The sequence below is a fragment of the Equus quagga genome, chromosome 4 (assembly GCF_021613505.1).
Source record: "Equus quagga isolate Etosha38 chromosome 4, UCLA_HA_Equagga_1.0, whole genome shotgun sequence".
Classification (NCBI taxonomy): domain Eukaryota; kingdom Metazoa; phylum Chordata; class Mammalia; order Perissodactyla; family Equidae; genus Equus; species Equus quagga.
In genome coordinates, this window is record NC_060270.1 from 6,165,813 (window position 1) to 6,187,622 (window position 21,810).

Genomic DNA, 21,810 nt, shown 5'->3' on the forward strand with positions numbered 1-21,810 from the left:
AGAAGGGCCCGAGGAGGGAGGAGGTGGGGCAGCATCCTCCCCGTGGGGTGCTCCTCCCCTAAAGAAGGGCCCGGGGAGGGAGGAGGTGGGGCAGCATCCTTCCTGGGGGGGTGCTTCTCCGCTAAAGAAGGGCCCGAGGAGGGAGGAGGTGGGGCAGCACCCTCCCCGTGGGGTGCTCCTCCGCTAAAGAAGGGCCCGAGGAGGGAGGAGGTGGGAGGGTAGCAGAATAGCAGCCCTTTCTCAGACAGATTCTTTTCCCCCTACACTTAAAAAACTTGCAAAGTGTAACATAATTCAGATATAGTTAAAAAAATAATATTTAAAAATACCCATATAGTCACCACTGAGAATAAGGATAGAACGTTACCAGCCTCCAGAGATCTCCCTTGCCTTCCTCTCATAACTTCCCTTCCCACTAGAGATAACCACCATATTGACTTTTTTGATAGGTCAGAAACATTATTTTTGTCCTGGTCATTAAGGAGCCTTGAAATCAACTAGCTCCCACCAGAGTAGCTAAAATTAAAAGGATGGGGCCGCCCTGGTGGCTAGTGGTTAAGTTCACATGCTCCGCTTCAGCAGCCGGGGGTTCGCAGGTTCAAATCTCAGGCGCGGACCTATCACCACTTGTCCAGCCACGCTGTGGCAGCGTCCCACATAAAATAGAGGAAGACGGGCAGAGATGTTCACTCAGCAACAATCTTCCTCAAACAAGAAGAGGAAGATTGGCAACAGATGTTAGCTCAGGGCTAATCTTCCTCATAAAAATAAAAATAAATAAATAAATAAAAATCTATTTAAAAAAGTAAAAGGATGGCCAATACTAGTGTTGGTGAGTATGTGGAGCAATGGGAACTCTCATATACTGTTCTAGGAGTGTAAATGGTGCAACTACTTTGAAAAACTGGCAGTATTTATTGAAGTTGTACATACAAATACCCGTGACCCAGCAACTTGACTTCTGGTATATACCCTACAGGAATGGGTGCTTATGTCTACCAAAAAAAATGTACAAGCATGTTCATAGCAGCCTTATTCAATTTTAGACTGATGTGGATACCTTAGTGTGAAGGTCCAAGAAAATGGTTGTGAATTGGAAGGGATTTTTCAAACTGTTTGCAATGTTGAGTTAATGTTATAAAAACAGAGAAACAAAGTATCCCAAAATGATCCACCCTCAACTTCAGATTGAGGGGCAGATTGGAGGATGGTAAAATTGAGGCAATGGCATGTTAATTAAAAAAATTCAAACATATATGCAAAAATAAACTGAGTAGTATAATGACTTCCCATAAATCCATCATCCAACTCAACCTTTTCAACTCATGGCCAACCTTGCTCTCGTCTGTGCCGTCACCCACTCTCCCTTCTCCTGTATTATTATTTTTTTTTTGAGGAAGATTAGCCCTGAGCTAACTACTGCCAATCCTCTTTTTGCTGAGGAAAACTGGCCCTGAGCTAACATCCATGCCCATCTTCCTCCACTTTATACATGGGATGCCTACCACAGCGTGGCTTTTGCCAAGTGGTGCCATGTCTGCATCTGGGATCTGAACTGGCGAACCCTAGGCCACTGAAAAACGGAATGTGTGAACTTAACCAATGTGCCACTGGGCTGCCCCTCCTGTATTCTTTTGAAGAAAATCTCAGATTATGCATAATTTCATCTGTGAATATTTCAGTATATAACTAAAAAATAAGGGCTCTTAAAGAAATAACTACAGTACTATTATCACGTCTCAAAAAATTTAACAATAATGCCTTAATAACATCAGGTATTAATTCAGTGCTTCTATTTCCAATAGTCCTCATAAATGCAGACTTTTAATGGTTTCTTCGGAAATAGAATCCAAATAAGGCCATACATTGTGATTGGTTGATGTCTTGCTCTCTTTTTCAGTGTCTTTTTTTTCTTTTTGAGGAAGATTAGCCCTGAGCTAACATCTGCTGCCCATCCTCCTCTTTTTGCTGAGGAAGACTGGCCCTGAGCTAACATCCGTGCCCATCTTCCTCTACTTTATATGTGGGACGCCTGCCACAGCATGGCTTTTGCCAAGCGGTGCCATGTCTGTGCTGGGATCCAAACCGGCGAACCCCAGGCTGCCGCAAAGCAGAACGTGCGAACTTAACTGCTGCGCCACTGGGCTGGCCCCATTCAGTGTCTTATTGATACTGCGAGCTCCAGGGGTTGGCTGTCCCAACGGGTGGCTCTCACTCAAGTCTCATGTGCTGGTAGTGAGTGAGATGTCACGTGGGGCTGCAGTTGGCTGGATGTCCAAGATGATGCATTTAAATCTCTTTTACCTATAGCTTCCTCCCTTCTTATTTTATTTGCTTTCTTTTCTCTTTTTTTGGTCATTGTTGAAGAAATCAGATTATTTGTCCTATAGAGTTTCCCACTGAGCTTATTTTGCTGATTACGTCCGTGTCCTTTGACATGCTCCTCTCTCTTTTATATTTCCTGTAAATTGGTAGCTGGATGTGAAGGTTTGATCAGGCTTTTTTGTGGAGGGAGGATTACTTTGTGTGTTCTATTGAGAGGCACACAGTGTCTGGTTGTCTCTTATTAGTAGGTATTAATGATTAATGCCTAAATCCATTAATTCATTGAGAGTTGGAAAATGGTGAAATTTTTATTCTGTCATTCATTTTTTTATTAGCTAGAAATACATCTGTCAAGTAACTATTTGGTTACTCACTGGTGTGGTTTGTATAGGAAAGACAGAATTAATAATATTTAATTCTTATGCTTTATTTTCCAGTTTTGAAAAAATTATTTAATTGAGGTCATATTGGCTTATAATATTGTGTACATTTTACGTGTACATTATTATATTTCAGTTTCTGTATAGACTGCATCGTGTTCACCACCAATAGTTTAGTTTTTATCCATCAGCATATATACATACTTCTTTATCCCTTTTGCCCATCCCTCCACCTCCTTCCTTTCTGGTAACCACCAATCTGTTCTCCTTATCTATGTGTTTTGTTTATCTTCTGCATGTGAGTGAAATCATATGGTATTTGTCTTTCTCTGTCTGACTTATTTCACTTAGCATAATACCCTCAAGGTCCATCAGTGTTGTCACAAATGGCACAATTTTGTCTTTTTTATTTGTGGCTGAGTAGTATTCCATTTGTGTGTGTGTGTGTGTGTGTGTGTGTGTGTGTGTGTGTATATATGTATATCTCACATCTTCTTTATCCATTCTTCTGTTGATGGGCACTTGGGTTGCTTCTAAGTCTTGGCTTTTGTAAATAATGCTGCAGTGAACATAGGAGTGCATAAATCTTTTTGAATTACTGATTTCATGTTCTGTGGATAAATACCCAGAAGTGGAACAGCTGGATCATGTGGTATTTCTATTTTTAATTTTTTTGAGAAATCTCCAGACTGTTTTCCATAGTGGCTGCACCAGTTTGTATTCCCACCAGCACTGTATGAGGGTTCCCTTTTCTCCACGTCCTCTTGGACACTTGTTATTTTTTTGTCTTGCTAATTATAGCCATTCTAACGGGTGTGAGGTCATAGCTCATTGTAGTTTTGATTTGCATTTCCATGATGATTAGTGATGTTGAACATCTTTTCATGTGCCTGTTGCCCATCTGTCTATCTTCTTTGGAAAAATATCTGTTCATATCCTCTGCCCATTTTTTGATTGAGTTGTTTGTTTTTTTGTTGTTGAGTTGTATGAGTTCTTTATATATTTTGGAAATTAACCCCTTGACAGATATATAATTTGCCAATATTTTCTCCCAGTTGGTGGGTTGTCTTTTTGTTTTGTTCCTGGTTTCCTTTGCCTTGCAGAAGCTTTTTAGTTTGGTGTGGTCACATTTGTTTATTTTTTCTTTCGTTTCCCTTGCCTGAGTAGACATGGTATTCAAAGAGACACTACTGAGACTGATGTTGAAGAGTGTACTGCCTATATTTTCTTCGAGGAGTTTCTTCTATGGTTTCAAGTCTTACATTCAAGTCTCTAATCCATTTTGAGTTGATTTTTGTTTATAGTGTAAGATAGTGGTCAAATTTCATTCTTTTGCTTGTGGCTGTCCAATTTTCCCAGCACCATTTATTGAAGAGACTTTCCTTTCCTCATTGTATGTTCTTGCCTCCTTTGTCAAAGATTAGCTATCCATAGATGTGTGGTTTTTTTCTCTGGGCTTTCAGTTCTGTTCCATTGATCTGTGTCTGTTTTTGTGCCAGTACTATACTGTTTTGATTACTATAGCTTTGTAGTATGTTTTGAAGTCAGGGAGTGTGATACCTCCAACTTTGTTCTTTTTTCTCGTGATTGCTTTGGCTATTCAGGGTCTTTTGTTGTTTTATAGAAATTTTAGGATTCTTTGTTCTGTTTCTCTGAAGAATGTCATTGGGATTCTGATTGGAATTGCATTGAATCTGTAGATTGCTTTAGGTAATACGGACATTTTAACTATGTTTACTCTTCCAATCCATAAGCATGGAGTATCTTTCCATTTCTTTATGTCTTCTTGGAGTTCTTTAAATAATGTCTTATAGTTTTCAGTGTGGAAGTCTTTCACCTCCTTGGTTAAATTTATTCCTAGGTATTTCATTCTTTTTGTTGTAATTGTAAATCAGATTGTATTCTTGATTTCTGTTTTTGCTAGTTCGTTATTAGTGTATGGAAACATTACTGATTTTTTTATGTTTATTTTGTACCCTACAAATTTACTGTATTTCTTGATTACTTCTAATAGGTTTTTGGTGGATTCTTTAGGGTTTTCTATATATGGAATCATGTCATCCACAAATACTGAGAGTTTCACTTCTTTCCTTCCAATTTAGATTACTTTTCTTTCTTTTTTTTTGACTAATTGTTCTGTCTAAAACTTCCAGTACTACATTGAATAATAGTGGTGCAAGCAAGCATCCTTGACTTGTTCCTGTTCTCTGAAGAATGGCTTTCAGTTTTTCTCCATTGAGTAGAATGTTGGCTGTGGGTTTGTCATATGTGGCCTTTATTATGTTGAGGTACTTTCCTTTTATACTCATTTTATTGAGAGTTTTTATCATGAATGGATGTTGGATCTTGTCAGATGCTTTCTCTGCATCTGTTGAGATGAACATGTGATTTTTGTTCCTCATTTTCTTAATGTGGTGTATCACATTGATTGATTCATGGATGTTGAAGCATCCCTGCATCTCTCGAATAAATCCCACTTGATTGTGGTATATGATCCTTTTAATGTATTGTTGTATTCAATTTGCTAATATTTTGTTTAGGATTTTTGCATCTATGTTCATCAGCTACATTAGCCTGTAATTTCCTTTTTTGTGTTGTCATTGTCTGGTTTTGGTATCAGGGTAATGTTGGCCTTGTAAAATGAGTTAGGGAGCATCCCATCCTCTTTAATTTTTCAGAAGAGTTTGAGGAGGCAAGGTATTAAATCTTTGAATGTTTGGTAGAATTCACCAGAGAAATCATCTGGTCCTGGACTTCTGCTTTTTGTTGATTACTGTTTCAATCTTGTGATTGGTCTATTCAGATTCTCTATTTCTTCTTGATTCAGTTTTGGGAGGTTGTATGATTCTAAGAATTTATCCATTTCTTTTAGGTTATCCAATTTGTTGGCATATAGCTTTTAATAGTATTCTCTTATAATCCTTTGTATTTCTGTGATGTCTGTTTTAATTTCTCTTCTTTCATTTCTGATTTTATTTATTTGAGTCTTTTCTCTTTTTTTCTTAGTAAGTCTGGCTAAGGCTTTCTCAATTTTGTTTATCTTCTTAAAGAACTAGCTCTTAGTTTCGTTGATCTTTCTCTTGTCTTTTTAGTCTCTATTTTGTTTACTCTTGCTCTGATTTTTATTATTTTCTTCCTCCTACTGACTTTGGGCTTTTTTGTTGTTCTTTTTCTAGTTCTTTCAGGTATAGTGGAAGATTATTTATTTGAGACTTTTCCTTGTCTGTTGAAGTGGGCCTGTATTGCTGTAAACTTCCCTCTTAGTACCACTTTTGCTGCATCTCATAAGTTTTGGTATGTTGTGTTTTCATTTTCATTTGTCTCCAGGTATTTTTTGATTTCTCCTTTGATTTGTTCATTGATCCAGTGGTTGTTCAGTAGCATGTTGTTTAGTCTCCACATATTTGTGACATTTCCAGCTTTTTTCTTGTAGTTGATTTCTAGTTTCATAGCATTGTGGTTGGAAAAGATGCTTGATATGATTTCAGTCTTCTTAAATTTGTTGAGGTTTGTCTTGTTTCCCAACATATGGTCTGTCCTTGAGAATGTTCCAACTGCACTTGAGAAGAATGTGTATTCTCCTGTTTTTGGATGGAATGGTCTATATATATCTATTAAGTTTGTCTGGTCTAGCGTTTCATTTAAGGCCACTGTTTCCTTGTTGACTTTCTGTCTGGTTGATCTATCCACTGACATAACTGGGGTGTTAAGATCTCCTAGTATCATTGTGTTGCTATCACTTTCTCCCTTTAGGTCTAATAATAGTTGCTTTATATACTTTGGCACTCCTTTGTCAGGTGCATGTGTATTAATAAGTGTTATGTCTTCTTGGTGGAACATCTCTTTTATCATTATATAATGCCCATCTTTGTCTCTTATCTTTTTTTCTTGAAGTCTGCTTTGTCTGATAAGTATGGGTACCCCACTTTCTTTTGCTTGCTATCTGCTTGGAGTATCATATTCCATCCCTTCACTCTGAGCCTGTATTTGTCTTTAGAGGTGTGATGTGTTTCCGGGAGGCAGCATATTGTTGTGTCTTGTTTTTTAATCCATCCAGACACTTTGCGTCTTTTGATTGGTGAATTGAATTTGTTTACATTTAGAGTGATTGTTAATATATGAGGGCTTAATACTGCCATCTTGTCTTTTGTTTTCTGGTTGTTCCCAATTTCCCTTGTTTCTTATTCCTTGTATTTCTGTCTGTCATTTCAGATTGGTGGTTTTCTGTGATGTTTTTCTCAGTTTTCTCTTTATTTATGTTTTGTGACTCTGCTCTGATTTTTTGTTTTGTGTTTACCATGAGGTTTGTATGAAAGATCTCATAGATGAGATAGTCCTTTTTATGGTAGCCTCTTATCTCCATTAGCCTAAGCAGGTTCCATCCTTTTCCTCTTCCCCTTCTATTTTTTTGTTGTCACAAATTACTCTTTTTTGTGTTGTAAGTTTCTGGCCAAGTTGAAGTGTTTATAGTTATTTATTTATTTATTTATTTTCAGATTTTATTTTTCTCCTTTTTCTCCCCAAAGCCCCCAGGTACATAGTTGTATATTTCGTTGTGGGTCCTTCTAGTTGTGGCATGTGGGATGCTGCCTCAGCATGGTCTGATGAGCAGTGCCATGTCCGCGCCCAGGATTCGAACCAACGAAACACTGGGCCGCCTGCAGCGGAGTGCGCGAACTTAACCACTCGGCCACGGGGCCAGCCCCTGTTTATAGTTATTTTTGATGCTTTCTTTACCTTTATTCTTTTTTTTTTTTTTAAGACTGGCACCTGGGCTAACAACTGTTGCCAATCTTTTTTTTTTTCTTCCCTGCTTTATCTCCCCAAACCCCCCATGTACACAGTTGTATATCTTAGTTGCACGTCCTTCTAGTTGTGGGATGTGGGATGCCACCTCAACGTGGCCTGATGAGCGGTGCCATGTCCGCGCCCAGGATCTGAACCCTGGGCCACCGCAGCAGAGCACGCAAACTTAACCACTCAGCCACGGAACCGGCCCCTACCTTTATTCTTTATGTTATAATTGTTTACTAACCTATTCTGATATACAGCTGCAGTGTTCTGATTCTGTTTGTTTATCTCCTTGATCAAAGGTTTGTAAACCTTTGCCTTTTTGTTCAGGTAGGAGGGTTCCTTTCAACATTTCTTATAAGGCAAGTCTAGTGGCGATGAACTCCCTCAGCTTTTGTTTTTCTGGGGAAGCTTTTATGTCTCTGTCATATCTGAAGGATAATTTCACTAGATAGAGTATTCTTGGCTGATAGCTTTTGTCTTTCAGTGTTTTAAATATATCATTCCACTCTCTCCTAGCCTGTAGGGTTTCTGCTGAAAGCCTGATAGGGGTTTCTTTGTAGGTTATTTTCTTCTCTCTTGCTGCTCTTAATATTTTTTCTTTGTATTGCCTTTTGACGGTTTTTTTTTTTTTAAAGATTTTATTTTTCCTTTTTCTCCCCAACGCCCCTGGTACATAGTTGTGTATTTTTAGTAGTGGGTCCTTCTAGTTGTGGCATATAGGATGCCACCTCAGCATGGCCTGATGAGTGGTGCCATGTCCATGCCCAGGATTTGAACTGGTGAAACCCTGGGTTGCTGAGGCAGAGCGCGCGACCTTAACCACTTGGCCACGGGGCCAGCCCCACCTTTTGACAGTTTTAATAGTATATTATATTAAAGACCTTGGAAAAAGTCTTTTTGCGTTGGAGTAATTAGGAGTTCTGTTATCTTCATATACTTACATGTCCAGTTCTTTCCCCAGGTTTGGGAAGTTCTCTGCTATTATTTCTTTGAATAAGTTCTCTACTCTTTTCTCCTTCTCTTCTCCTTCTGGAATGCCTATTAAGTTTATGTTATTTTTCCTAATTGAGTCAGATATTTTTTGAAGAATTTCTTCATTTAAAAAAAATCTTAGTTCTTTCTTCCTCCACCTGAATTATTTCTAAGTTTCTATCTTTGAGCTCATCGATTCTCTCCTCCATATGGTCTGCTCCATTTTTAATGCTTTCTACACAATTTTTTTTTATCTCATTAATTGTGTTCTTCATCTCCAGAATTAGTTTGATATTTTTTTTTAGAGTTTCGGTCTTGGAACTCTTTTTGTTCATTAATTTTATTCCTGAACTCATTCAACTGTCTTTCTGAGTTTTCTTGTAACTCACTGAGTTTCTTTACGATAGCTCTTTTGAATTCTCTGTCAGTTAGATTGTAATCTTCTGTGACTTCAAGTTTGGTTCCTGGAGAGTTGTCATTCTCTTTCTGTTCTGTGTTACTGTAGTTCTATATGGTGTTTGATGAATTGATCCTTGGCTGGTGCATTTGTGGTAGTAACCACCTTTCTTATTAGGGTGTGGCTCTGGTTACTTGGTTTCTGAGCTGTGTCTGGTTGTATTTGACAGCCCGCAGTTTCCACTCTCACTACCTCTGCCAGAGGCATCGTCAGTGCCCTCCTTGTGCTGCTTGTGCCTCTGGGTTTGCTGCTCCTTGCTGCTCACTTAGCAGTTTTTAAAAATAATGAGTTGGTGGTTCCCTAGCATCCTCCAGCTGTGGTCAGCTAGCCTTTTTTAAAAGCTGTCACTGTGAACTAATGGATTTATTCAAAACTGATGTATTTAGGTACTTCAGTTTGGCAGTGAATGGTAGGAATACTCATTGCTTCTTTGAAAACAATTTTAAAATATTTGGAACCATAGTGCAACTCTGTGGAAGTGCCCCTAAACAAGAAAAAAGGTTTAAAACATTATAAGAGTAAGGGGAGTGAATCAAAAGGATAGATATTTTTGAACTTGAATTTTATTTATCAAAACACCCAATGATGCTATAAAGGTAAATTAAGAAGGAAGCCTATTGTGGCTTAAAAATGTATCTTGTCTACCCTGGTGTAATCTCCTCTTCTTTATGTCCCCTAATTGCAGTTTGAAAGCTGAATGGCTCTATAGTCAAGGCAAGGGGAGAGCATATCGGCCTGGTCAGCATATCCAGCTTGTCCAGTATCTGGCTACAGTCTGTCCTCTCACTTCTACACTGGGTCTTCAAACCGCAGAGGATGCTAAACTAGAGAAGATTCTGAGCAAGCAGAGGTAAGCCCATTTATTTGTGGCAGCTGATGAATTCACAAGTGAAAATACCTCTGAGTCTTTCCTGTTGGGTTAGTAGGACTGAGCCAATTGCTGTGGCCCACGTATGTGGGCACTTGGGCCCCTTGTCACTGCCCCAGTCCTGCAGGGGAACTGAATCACACAGTGCAGTCCAGTTTACTCCACGACTACATTGCTAATCATTTCTTGAGTGGAGAGAGTAAGCAATATGGGGGAGGGGGATTTTTTAAAAAAATGTATTTGTCCTTTTAATGTAGATGTTTCATATGGACTTTTAAATACGAACATTAAGAAGTATAACTAGAAGCATTTAGTAGTCACTTCTTTGGTTAGAGATCCTGCATTTGAATTTTTGTGCATGTATATGCATATGAGGGTGTCTATGTGATTTAAAAATAAGTTTCTTAACCTTTTTTATCTGATGTGTTCAAATGAGACTGTGTAATTTGGTGGTGATTAAAAATATCTACTTTGAAAACTGTAAACTTCTACCTTTTTGATCGTGTTACCTAGGAAGCAGAAAGGCTTTCTTTTTTTGCTTTGTGTTAAACCACGTCAGATGTTATTGATTTTTAGGTTTCACCAGAGGCAGTTGATGAACCAAAGCCAAAATGAAGAATTGTCTCCTCTTGCTCCTGTTGAAACCAGGGCACCCCTTGTACCTGAGCATTCCAGCCCTGTTCAAGACTGTCAGATCGTCCAGGAAAGTGGTATGAAATTCATGATCTCTCATGCTTTTTTTCTGAGTCGTTGGATCTGTTGGGTATCATAAAACAGAAAAAGTATATACTTTCATAATTTTTATTTGTTAACTTAAATGAACATTTGGATCTTATATTTTATATATATGTATATACACAGACATACATATATAACTATTATATTTCTAATTTTTAAAAACATTCAGTGAACTGCTACCTTTTGTATTGACCTGATACTTTGATTATTCTTATGATTATTGCAAGAATTCATTTTCTTAAAAATATTTGGTTTGGTGTTTTAGGCATATTGGAGGATATCACTGAAGGCATTTTATTACATTTTACTGTATTTTAGGGATTAGATTTCATTAAAGAAAACAACTAAAAAAAAATATCTGTTTAAACATTTAGTGGTTTAAGCGATACTCTGTTGATTCTTCTAGAACCTGTCATCCAAGTCAATTCTTGGGTTGGGATAAGCAGTGATGATGATCAGTTATATGGTGTTAAGAATAACTTTCCAGCCTCTGTTCACACGGCAAGATACTCTCGAAATGACCTGCGCCTGGAGGACATACAGACCGATGAGGACAAGCTGAGCTGTAGTCTTCTCTCTTCAGAGTCTACTTTCATGCCAGTTGCATCAGGACTGTCTCCAGTTTCACCTACAGTTGAGCTGAGGCTACAAGGCATTAACCTGGGCCTAGAAGATGATGGTGTTGCAGATGAGTCTGTGAAAGGGCTGGGAAACCAGGACTTTGACAAGGAAGAGGAAAAGGCTTTTTGGGCTGCAAAGGAGAATTCTGTTCAAGCCATGAAAAGTCCGATCAGTACAGAGGTAAATGAGAAAGATGGGCCATTACCATGTCCTGAGCCAACAGTAACCAGTGCTGTCTTGAAGGATGACACCCACAGTCTTACATCTTCTCCTGAGTCAGTTGGACACAATGTCTTCCATACACAGCCAGACGGTGAAGAAATCATGTCTCAAACAGCTTCAGAGAAACTTCCCTGCAGAGTTTTAACCCAGAGATGTGTTGCTTTGGGACAAGATAAAGTTGCCCTTCAGAAATTGAATGAAGCAGCCACTAAGCTTCAGGCCTGTTGGCGAGGCTTTTATGCCAGGAATTACAACCCTCAAGCTAAAGATGTGCGTTATGAAATCCGGCTACGCAGAATGCAGGAGCACATTGTCTGCCTAACTGATGAAATAAGGAGGTGAGTCAAAGTCCTGTTTAGTTAGTTTGTTTGTTTAGTTTGCTTGTTGGTTGGTCTGGGAGTGTCAGAGTCTTAGAGTTGATTCAGAACACTGCATCATTGCTGTTGTGGTTAGAACACTAGTCACACCATCTTGCCACTCTTGCTTGACTTGTTTCCGTAAGATACTGAAAGCATCTGGGTGGCAGAGACTGTCATGCATTTCCATCTCCAACACAGCGATTGGTGCATAGATGCAGGATAGCAGTAAATGTTGAATGAATGCATGCCTTCTAGATGTCTATAAACCTCAACAGAGAAAGGTACAGAAAATGTAGAAAAGTGAATAAGTATAAAAATGAGAAGATGAGAGGGGCTGGCCCCGTGGCCGAGTGGTTAAGTTTGCACGCTCCGCTGCGGCGGCCCAGGGTTTCGCCAGTTCAAATCCTGGGTGCAGACATGGCACTGCTCATCAAGCTATGCTGAGGCAGCATCCCACATGCCACAACTAGAAGGACCCACAAGTAAGAATATACAACTATGTACCTGGGGGCTTTGGGGAGGAAAAGGAAAAAAATAAAGTCTTAAAAAAAAAATGAGAAGATGAGTAAGTTTACGTAGAACTCAGTAGGTGACATAAGAAATAAAATAACAAGGATTTAAAAGGGCTAAAATTCTGGGGGAATGGTCAGAATTTTCCTTAATTCTATGGCTCACATGTTTTACTAACTCTCAACCCAGGAAAATTAGGATTTTGTAAACTTATTTTCAGTATTAGTATTGCAGCTAGCAATATTAACATTGTTATAGGTGGCAGAGGAGGAGGCAGTAAAAGAGACTGAGAAGGGACAGCCCAAGTGGTTAGAAAACTAGGAGATTGTGTATCCCAGCTGCAACAGGGGAATGTTGCAGGAGAGAAGAGAGGTGCCTTAGGAAGGACAGAGAACTATACATTAGATTTAGCAGCTGGAGGTTATTGGTGACTGTGTTGAGGGGTCCCCAAGACTAGCTTCAGGTGTGATGATTTGCTAAAAGGACTCAGAAGTCAGGAAAGCTATGCTGTTCATGATTATGGTTTATTACAGCGAAAGGATACGGATCAAAATCAGCAAAGGAAGAAGGTGCATAGGGCAGAGTCCAGGGGAGACCAAGCACCAGCTTCTAGTTGTCCTCTCCCAGTGCAGTTGTCCAGACAGGGCTTGATTCTCCCGGCAACGATGTGTGACAACAGCTATGAAGTATTGCCAACCAGGGAAACTTGCTGAAGCCTGACATCCAGGGTTTTTTTTGGGAGTCAGTCATATGGGCATTCAGTGTCTGTATGACTGACCTTAACTACTCAGACCTCAGCCCCTACCTGAGGTCAGACTGATACAGTGTGGCCCCAGGTCAACAAAACTGGTACTCACCAGAAAGCACATTGTTAGCATAAACTATCTGATTTGGCCCAAGGCCCTACATATACAAAGGTACTTTTATCAGGCAGGATATTCCTAGGGCTTGGAGGTTATCTCCCGGGAGCTGGTCAAGGCCAGTCCTGTCTTTGGAATTTGCAGGGTTTGAACACCCCAGTCCTGCTGAGTTAACCTTTCCTGCCCAGTGAGTTTCCTAAGAGCAGTGTCAGTGGTGTAGTGGGATGAAGGCAGTTCAGAATTGGTTGAATGGTGAATGAGAGATGAAGAGTGAGTGTAGCCAACTCTTTTGGGATGTATTGCCTTGAGGAAGAGAAGAGGGTAGGTGGTTGCTGGAGGAGAATCTGGAGTTAAGGAAAATTCTTTCTTAAAGATGAGAGATATAGAGCATGTTTATGTATTGATGGAAATGATTCAGTAAAGAGGGAAAAACTGACGGTGCAGAGGAAAGAAAGGAGAAGTGCAGGAATGAAGTTCTTGAGGAGGGACGAGAAGGGATCCAGTGCACAAGTACAGGGAGAGGCTGAGGAGGGAGCAGGAGCAGGTGGGGTGGCAGGTTTGATGGTTGGGGATGGGGAGGTCCTGTCTGATGGATGCTTCTCCTTTTTCAATACTATAGAAGACATAGTCAACATTTGAAAATGAGGAGAGGGGTGAGGGTGTGGGAGGTTTAAGGAGAGAGACGTGAGGTCTTCATCTTAAAAGTGAACTTATAGGGGGAATGGAGGAGGATTGCTGGATACTGAGGAAAAGCTTAAAGTGCAAGACAATGGGTCAGGTTGTGTCATTTTCACCAGCAACTCTCAGTTGTTCTGTTCTGATTTGGGCATGGTTAATTTGGTGCAGCCAGGAAAGGGTTATTTTCTAGGTAAATATGGTGGGGAAGAGAGAGAAGGGCAAGGGAGCTGAAGATAATTGGGAGGGGGTGATTATAATGATGGGTCTTGGAATTTAAACGAGGTAAAAGGGAAGACAGGAGGAAGGGATCATTAGTTTGGAGGCATACATGAAGACTGGACGTCTAAATTGTTGCCCTGGGATGCAAGAGCAAGTGAACTGGGAGCACAGGAGGTCGTGGTTGTGGGGTGCTTGAAATCATTTTTGAAAATGGTGTAGTCAAATGATTGGGTCTAGACTGAGACTTTGAGAATGAGTGATGGTGGCTTATTGTTACATAGACCATCCATGTGAATGTTGATGTCTCCAGAAATGATGCCAGGAATGGGGCAGAGAGAAAGACTGGTGCTGAGACTTGAGTGAATGGGGGTAGATAATGGGAAGTCAGTACTTGAAAAAGTTTGGGGAAATTTAGCAGGATAGCTGGAGTTCTTGCAGGAGGAAGGTAAAGAATCATTTGTAAACAGCAGAATCATCTGACCCTGATGTGTGAGTGAAAACAATAGCTTCCACTCGAGAGGGCTATGGTGCCCTTAGAAGTGGGTCTGATTTGGTCAAGGAAAAGTTCGGAGAAGTGACTGAGTGTGTATGGGAGTCCCAGATGGCACAGGAGAAGGGCTGGAGGGGCTAGAGAAAGTGGGTCAGAGGTTCAGAACAAAATGGTGGGGACAGTCTGGGAGATAATGGACAACTAAGGGAACCTTAGGTTTGTGATGGGGGTAAGTATTGGGAGGGCGGCAGTGAGCCCAGTATAAAACTTTAATGAATGAGGGGAGGTGATGGATGGGGAGGTCTGTTGATGACAGCAAGGAGTATGTCAGGGATTGGTGCAAACAGGGATGTGCAGTTTGATGGGAAGAGTCCTATTGGCCTCTTAGAAGAGGGTGTTTCAAGCTGTGATCCTAATCCTTAACAGTTTTGAGGCTTTGAGTAACCACTCCTTTCTATAGCTCCTGCCCCTTTGCTATGTTTGGCTGGGAAATTGAGGCCAAAAAAGAACCATTTAGTGTTTCACTTTTCATCACTGGCAATACTTTATAGAACCAGTATAATCTGAATTTCAGTCACATCTCACTTGGCTTCTACATTGAGTCATAGTTTAAAACTAATTTCAGGGTCAGGCCCTGTGGCCAAGTGGTTAAGTTTGTGCGCTCCGCTTTGGCAGCCCAGGGTTTCGCCTTTTCGGATCCTCAGCGCGGACATGGCACTGCTCATCAGGCCATGCCGAGGTGGCGTCCCACATGCCACAACTAGAAAGACCTGCAACCAGAATATACAACTGGATACTGGGCTTTGGGGAGAAGAAGAAGAAAAAAACCAAACAACTAATTTCAGCTTAGGTGTTCTAAAAGTGGAAAGCACTATTAGATTATTAATCTCTCTACCATGCATGTGTTTGTTAGTTGAACAAGAAGTACCCTTCCTTGTGTGAGTAATGGATTTTGGATTATTGTAGATTAAGAAAAGAAAGAGATGAAGAACGTATTAAAAAATTTGTACAAGAAGAGGCTGTCAGATTCCTTTGGAACCAGGTAAAGCTCCTCCTGCTGATTTACCTAATGGTATGAACAAAGAAAAATTCTGGATTTATCGAGCTAATCATAGAGTCGTCAGGCATACTAAGCACCCTTTCTCAAGGTTAAGTATGTGGTTTGTGTTCTTTGCCTCTAACTCTGACAAAGAACAGAGAATTTGGTTACATTCTATTTAATTTGAAGAAAATTATTTTCATAATTTTGAGCAGAAAGATAAAGAAGTATAGAGCTGAAGGAAAGTGACTAAATTGATGGATGTGATAACTTTCCCATAGATATAAAAACCCAGTTTGAAGTTTTATGTAGCTATCCATCTTGTCTTATCTTTTGAGAATATTTGAATAACAGGTGACTAAGATGGTGTATGATGGCTACAATATGCATGTCCTAAAAAGTATGCATGACTTCTTGGGAGAAAACGCATAACCCATAATAGCACACTCTAGGGACGGCTCCAACAATCGGTTTTACTGTTGTTGTAGCCCACCAAACGTTTCTTGATGATAATTCCTTGGAAATATTTTTATAAAAGAATTTGTTATAGTAGGATTTTACCTGAAAAATTGAAAAATAATTATTGATTTTTAAGGTTTTAAAATTACTAATAGTAAGGGAGTGGTTCAATAAATCATGAGGGTAACAATTCTGTGAATACCATGGAGTGGTTAAAAAGACTAAGGTGACAGTATGGACTGACATGGAAAGATCTCCAGAATAACATTGTTCAGTGAAAAACAGCAAGTCGCAGAACTTAGGGTTCCATTTGTTTTTAAAAGCCCCCTGTGTATTTGGAAATACATAGTAAAAGGTCTGGAAGGATACATATCAAACTGCTATTGGTGATTACCTTGGAATGTAGTCAAAGGGAAACTCAAAAATTCTCTGTATTGATTTCTTGTTGCAGATTTTACAGAAAATTTTTGAGATTTTTAATTATACCCTAAAAATGTAAAGGTCATATTATCAAGAACTCAGGATATTTTTAGGTATTTTAGAGTTGCATATACCATATTGTTAGATAATATTTAAGAACTCTTATCCCAAATGGATATCTAAAATGAGATTTTTATTTTAGAGAATCTCCTTCTATGAATAGGCTCTATCTGTCTTATTAAATAGACCTCAGTGTATGTTACTGAGTACATTATTGACTCCTTAGTCAGCTGTATGTACGCTGTTGTACTTCTGTTGTTTTTCCAGTAGAAGCAAGAGAATTGCTTTGGCCCATCCCTACTCTCCTGGCAAGGGCCTTTAGTTACCAAGCATGTGCACCGCTTGTGTCAGCCTGGTTTAGGCTGGGGGAGCCATGTAAGGTAAAGGGAGTCAGGCCATTTCTGATCCACTTCTGCCATTTACCAACTTCATGAGTGTTGGAAAAAAGAGCTCAAAGGATGATCATAAAACAGGCATGATTTTTATTTTATAATAAAACTATATCCTTTGGTTTATAGGTAAGGTCTCTACAAGCTTGGCAGCAGACGGTGGACCAGCGTCTGAGTTCCTGGCGTACTGACATTCCTCCTTTATCAAGTACTGTAGTGCCATCTAAACCTCCCTCATTCACCCAAAGTCAGGAGTCTTCCTCTGATCACAATTCTGATTGGTTCATTGCTCCTGATGAAGCACCTCAAGAGAAATCCTTACGGGAATTTCCAGACTCTGGTTTTCATTCCTCCCTAACAGAACAAATTCACTGTTTGCAGGATTCCTTGGATTTTGAAAAAAGTTCCGCAGAAGGCAGTGAAAGTTCCATAATGGGGAATTCTGTTGACACAGTCAAATATGGCAAAGAGTCAGATGTAGGGGATGTTAGCGAAGAACATGGTGAATGGAGTAAGGAAAGCTCAAATGATGAGCAGGATAAGAGTCTGCTTGAACAGTATTTAACTTCAGTTCAACAGCTAGAAGATGCTGATGAGAGGACAAATTTTGATGAAGGGACAGGAGATAGTAAGCTTTACATAGCTTGTTCCCCTGAAAAGTTAGATGTCTTGTCTGATATTGCTTCTGTAGATGACGCTCATGGTTTATCTCCTGCTTTGCAAGCTGAAATCAGCCAGACACCAGAGAATTGTAAATTAAACGCAGAAGTGCAGGGGCAGCAGTCAGAATGTGAGTCTACGTTTCAAGTGTTGCATGTTGGTGTTATTGTGTAACATATCTGGTTGCTTGGGAAGCAGAAATCCACTGGACTTAAGAATATTTTCAGTTGCCTTTTTTTGTTTGAAGGGAAATATTCCCCACAGTTTTGTTACTATGTATATAGAGTTTGTATTCTTATCTTGTATTTTCCATATTCTAGGTACTGGGCTGGATCTTCATTTTGATTTTGTTAGCTTTTTACTTAACTGTATGGTAGCAAACGATATTTATATTGAAAGCTCTGTGCACTTTATTTCTTAACAACTGAATTGCATCAACAGTGTTCCTGTTTTTTTATTTATGTACTCATTTCCTTTCAAAAGTTAACTAGAATATCTTAAAGAAGATAGAAAAATTTACCTTAAAGATATAAATAAAAGAATTTTGATTCTTCTGTATATGAGGAAATTAATTATGTAGTAAGGAATGCAATTTGTTAAAGTAAATATAAAAGAGAAATATGAGGACTGTGAACTATTGAAATTTGCCATCCTCCTTGTCGTAAGAACATGTTTTTAAAGACTTTTGAGTTAAGGAAAGCCTTCTTATAAGCAAAAAGGGAGAAACGATAAAATTATAGGATTTTTCAGTGGCAATGATTAAAGTGTTTCATGGAAATCTTTAATGTCATGCATCAGTTTTAACATATGAAGCAAAGTATTCCATCTAGAATCAAAAATCAAGCTTATTTAAAGAGGCTACACAGGAATATTTCTCTTCAATATAAAGAAAGCAGGCTCTAGGCTCCATTCCTGTGGAATGATGTCACAACATTTATCATCTTTTCATTTTGTGCTTTTTTTACACCACAGATAAGCATTTATGTGCCAACACATTGCCTGAAATTAATGTATATTCATCTTCTCTGTTCCTGCTTTGTATTTTCTTAAGTGTTTCAGCAGAAGGTCTATGGTCATTTTCTTCACTTTTTGACCTCTGCCTCATAGTGAAGAACATCTAAAATAATACTATTGGTAGGATATGAATGACTTTTTTTTTTTAAATGACTATTTTCTATCTAAATCTCTGAAAAAATGCCGCATTTGGAAGACAATTTAATGGTGGTTAAGAAAAAAAAAACCTTACTTATTTGTTTACTTGTTAAAAAATATATATATATCTATAATTTCGGAAGAAATGATAATACTGTGTTTGAATGTTATAGATGGATGCATTCTCAAATCAAGGATAATTTTTGGAAGCTTGATATTTTATTCTTTGAGAATGTTCTAATATCATTGAACAATGCATATCTGATTTCCCCCAATCTATGGACATAACAACTGTTTAAAACTATGGCAATACTTAAGTGTCATCTAAATTTAGGTGCTAAATATCTATTCAATATTCTGTTATTCACCAGGTCCCCTTCTTTGAAGTTATATAAAATTAAAACTTTTGATCTTTCAAGAATAAAGTCAGGGATCACATCACACTTTGTCGTTAGCAGAAATGTATCTTTGTTGTGGGTAAGATGTGTTTTTCTCAGTTTGTGAATATGTGGCCCTCAGGTTGGAGGACTTGGATTTCACTCTTAGAAATCCAGATTCTCTTGAAAAGGATTTAGTTTTTGTCTTATGAATGAAACAGGAGTCTTATGTTCAAAAGGATTTTCCCTAGTGAAGCCTATGTAATGTTGAATGCATGTTAAATAAAAGTAGAATTTTTTACGTTTTAAATAATGCTAGTTATCTTTTATGAGTGATTTTGAATTTCTTCTTAAGTATACCCTATTTTTCTATTTTACGGTGAAGTGCCTCGTTTGCTGCCCATAGTTAGACAAAGGAAAACCGCCTTGCACCGCACTCTTACCGAAGTGCTGCTCCTGGTGCATGACTTTCTCCTCAAAGCTGGAAGGTCCCGCTGCAGTATTACCTAGGCAGGTTTCTGACGACATCTTCTCCCTCTTCTCTTTTTTTAAGAAATGACAAAACACAACTAAGTTCCCTTGAACATCAGCATTTGTCAGCAGGATTTCCTTTTTTACCTTTGCCTTATTTTTTTAGCCCACAAATAAGTATTCAGCACACTTTTATTTTTAATTGGCAGAATATGATAATGATTAATATTCTGCTCTTCATTCTATTTAACTTTACTAGTGTTTTGAAGTACAAGAATATCAAGTAGCCCCCTACCTTAACTGTACAGATTATCTTGAATGTAGATAGAATGAAAATAATGTAAATTATAATGCAGGAAAACTGGCATCGACTTAATATATTTTAATAGGTTTACAGTGTAATTTAAAATAATTTATGTAACTAAGATATTTGGTTTTAACTCCATGGGCTCTTCATTGGCCTGGCTAAGGAGGGAATGGGTTCAGTAAGGTTTGGGAAATCGAACATTAAGATGGTCTTTGTGTTTCCTCTAACCAGAGAGGTTTAGTTCAGCTGTGCTGTTTTAGTTCCTATCAGTTCTCTTGATTTATGGAAAATTCAATATATCAATTAGATATTCTTGCCGAAGCACAGAATCATGCCATGTGAGAATTGGAACGGGACCTTAGAGATGATCTATTCTAATCTCTTTGTTTTAAAGATGAAACTAAGGCACAGAGAAGTTAGATGACTTGTCTGATGTTTTAGCTAGTTAGTAGTAAGTAAACTGAAAACGTAAAAGTTACTGTATTCCAAAATCTTAATATACGCTCTCTCTAAACTTTTACGTTTACTGAGTCAGTAAGAAAGTCTCTGCATATTTTTCATTCTTTTTGAAACGGAAAAAAGCTTCTATAAGAGCTAGAACTCTAGCAGTCAAGGCAAAGTTTCTTGTAGAAATCAACTAAATCATTCAGAACCCTGAGTGAATTTTCTCCAAGAAATGTGATTTGATTAAAATGGTTTCTAAGAGCGATAGTAGAAATTAAAATTTTAAAAGAATAACTACATCTGGAGTCCATTTATTTGGTGATGTGAAGGCTGCAGAGGTATATAAAACTTTCTAGTGAAATGCTCAGTTTGATTGTGTTCATCTTGGTGTTGCAGAACAACAGATGTTAACATGTTAAGTCCCGTGGTGTGCAGAAAGCTCCAATCATGACACCTGATACATACATCATATAGTTTGGTTTTATAAGTTTAATTATAAAAGGCCTCAAAATATGCATGTTTATGAAAATAGTTATTTAAGCACACATTTGTTTGCACATAGGCAAATAACTTTATTCTTGAATAACATAGGTGCCATTCTTGAGTGTGGATTTTTATTTCATTTTGGATTATTTTAAATATGCAAACACCTTAATAGTGTGTTTTCCTGTTATCTACTTGGGATAAGTCTAGTTCCACTTTTTATAAGTATTTTCAGAAACAAGATGGGCTTAATTATATTATCTCCCTTGGTACTTTTTTTGGTGCAGATTCTTAGAATTGGATTTATAACAATAATATAAAGGATAAAATCCTTTTTTTTCTGGAGAATTAAGACATAGTAAAAAGGGAGCATATAAAGTGAGTCCGATCATTTCCCATTCATAAATGAAAAGAAAGAGACTTCATTGTTTAATGTATATTTTTATTTTGTCATGCACCTTATTAAGGGATATTTATTATATTGTAATGTTTTAACTTTTAAACATATGACCCCCTCTTTCATGAAGTAAAGCAGAGAGGGTCTGTAAAGAACATGCTAAACATTTTCAGTGATATTGTTTTCGCTGATCAAACCTATTGTGCCATATTAAAATTAAAAGTCAAGTAAACCAAGTAGTCCTCACAGCCTTGGACAGAGACAAATAATTGTCTTTTTAAATGAGGTGCTTTTTATTTGTGAATGAGTAGAAATACTAAATTTTAATTCCTTAATTGATTTTAGTGGATAGCAGGAATCACTCTGTAGTGGGTTTGTTCATTTTCTAATTAAATTTCTTTGAGTGTTTTGTAATAATTTTAATGTTAAATATAAGAGTTTTAAAATGATTTGATTTTGGACCATTTTTAGATTTGTCTTTAATTTTGTTGTAGAAATAGTGGATTAGTTAAAGTGGTTATGGTTTGTTTTCTGAAGGCTTACTATTTTATATTGTACTTATTTAATTTGTATTTGAGTCTAATTCTAAATAAAAAGTTTGTACATTTGTTGGAGTGATTCATCTGTTTATTATGGTGATGAGTATTAATGGTTGTTAT

General features: G+C 38.1%; 1 protein-coding gene across 1 annotated transcript in view; it reads left to right on the forward strand.

Annotated features, from left to right (window-relative positions):
- Window positions 1-21,723, forward strand: part of CEP97 (centrosomal protein 97) — a 30,385-nt gene extending 8,662 nt beyond the window's left edge. The window contains exons 7-11 of the mRNA XM_046659772.1: window positions 9,614-9,778; window positions 10,373-10,506; window positions 10,941-11,715; window positions 15,460-15,535; window positions 16,990-21,723. Coding sequence (XP_046515728.1) covers window positions 9,614-9,778; window positions 10,373-10,506; window positions 10,941-11,715; window positions 15,460-15,535; window positions 16,990-17,694 — 1,855 coding nt within the window. The 3' untranslated portion in view covers window positions 17,695-21,723. The remainder of the gene's footprint in view (window positions 1-9,613; window positions 9,779-10,372; window positions 10,507-10,940; window positions 11,716-15,459; window positions 15,536-16,989) is intronic.
- The last annotated feature ends 87 nt before the right edge of the window (window positions 21,724-21,810 follow it).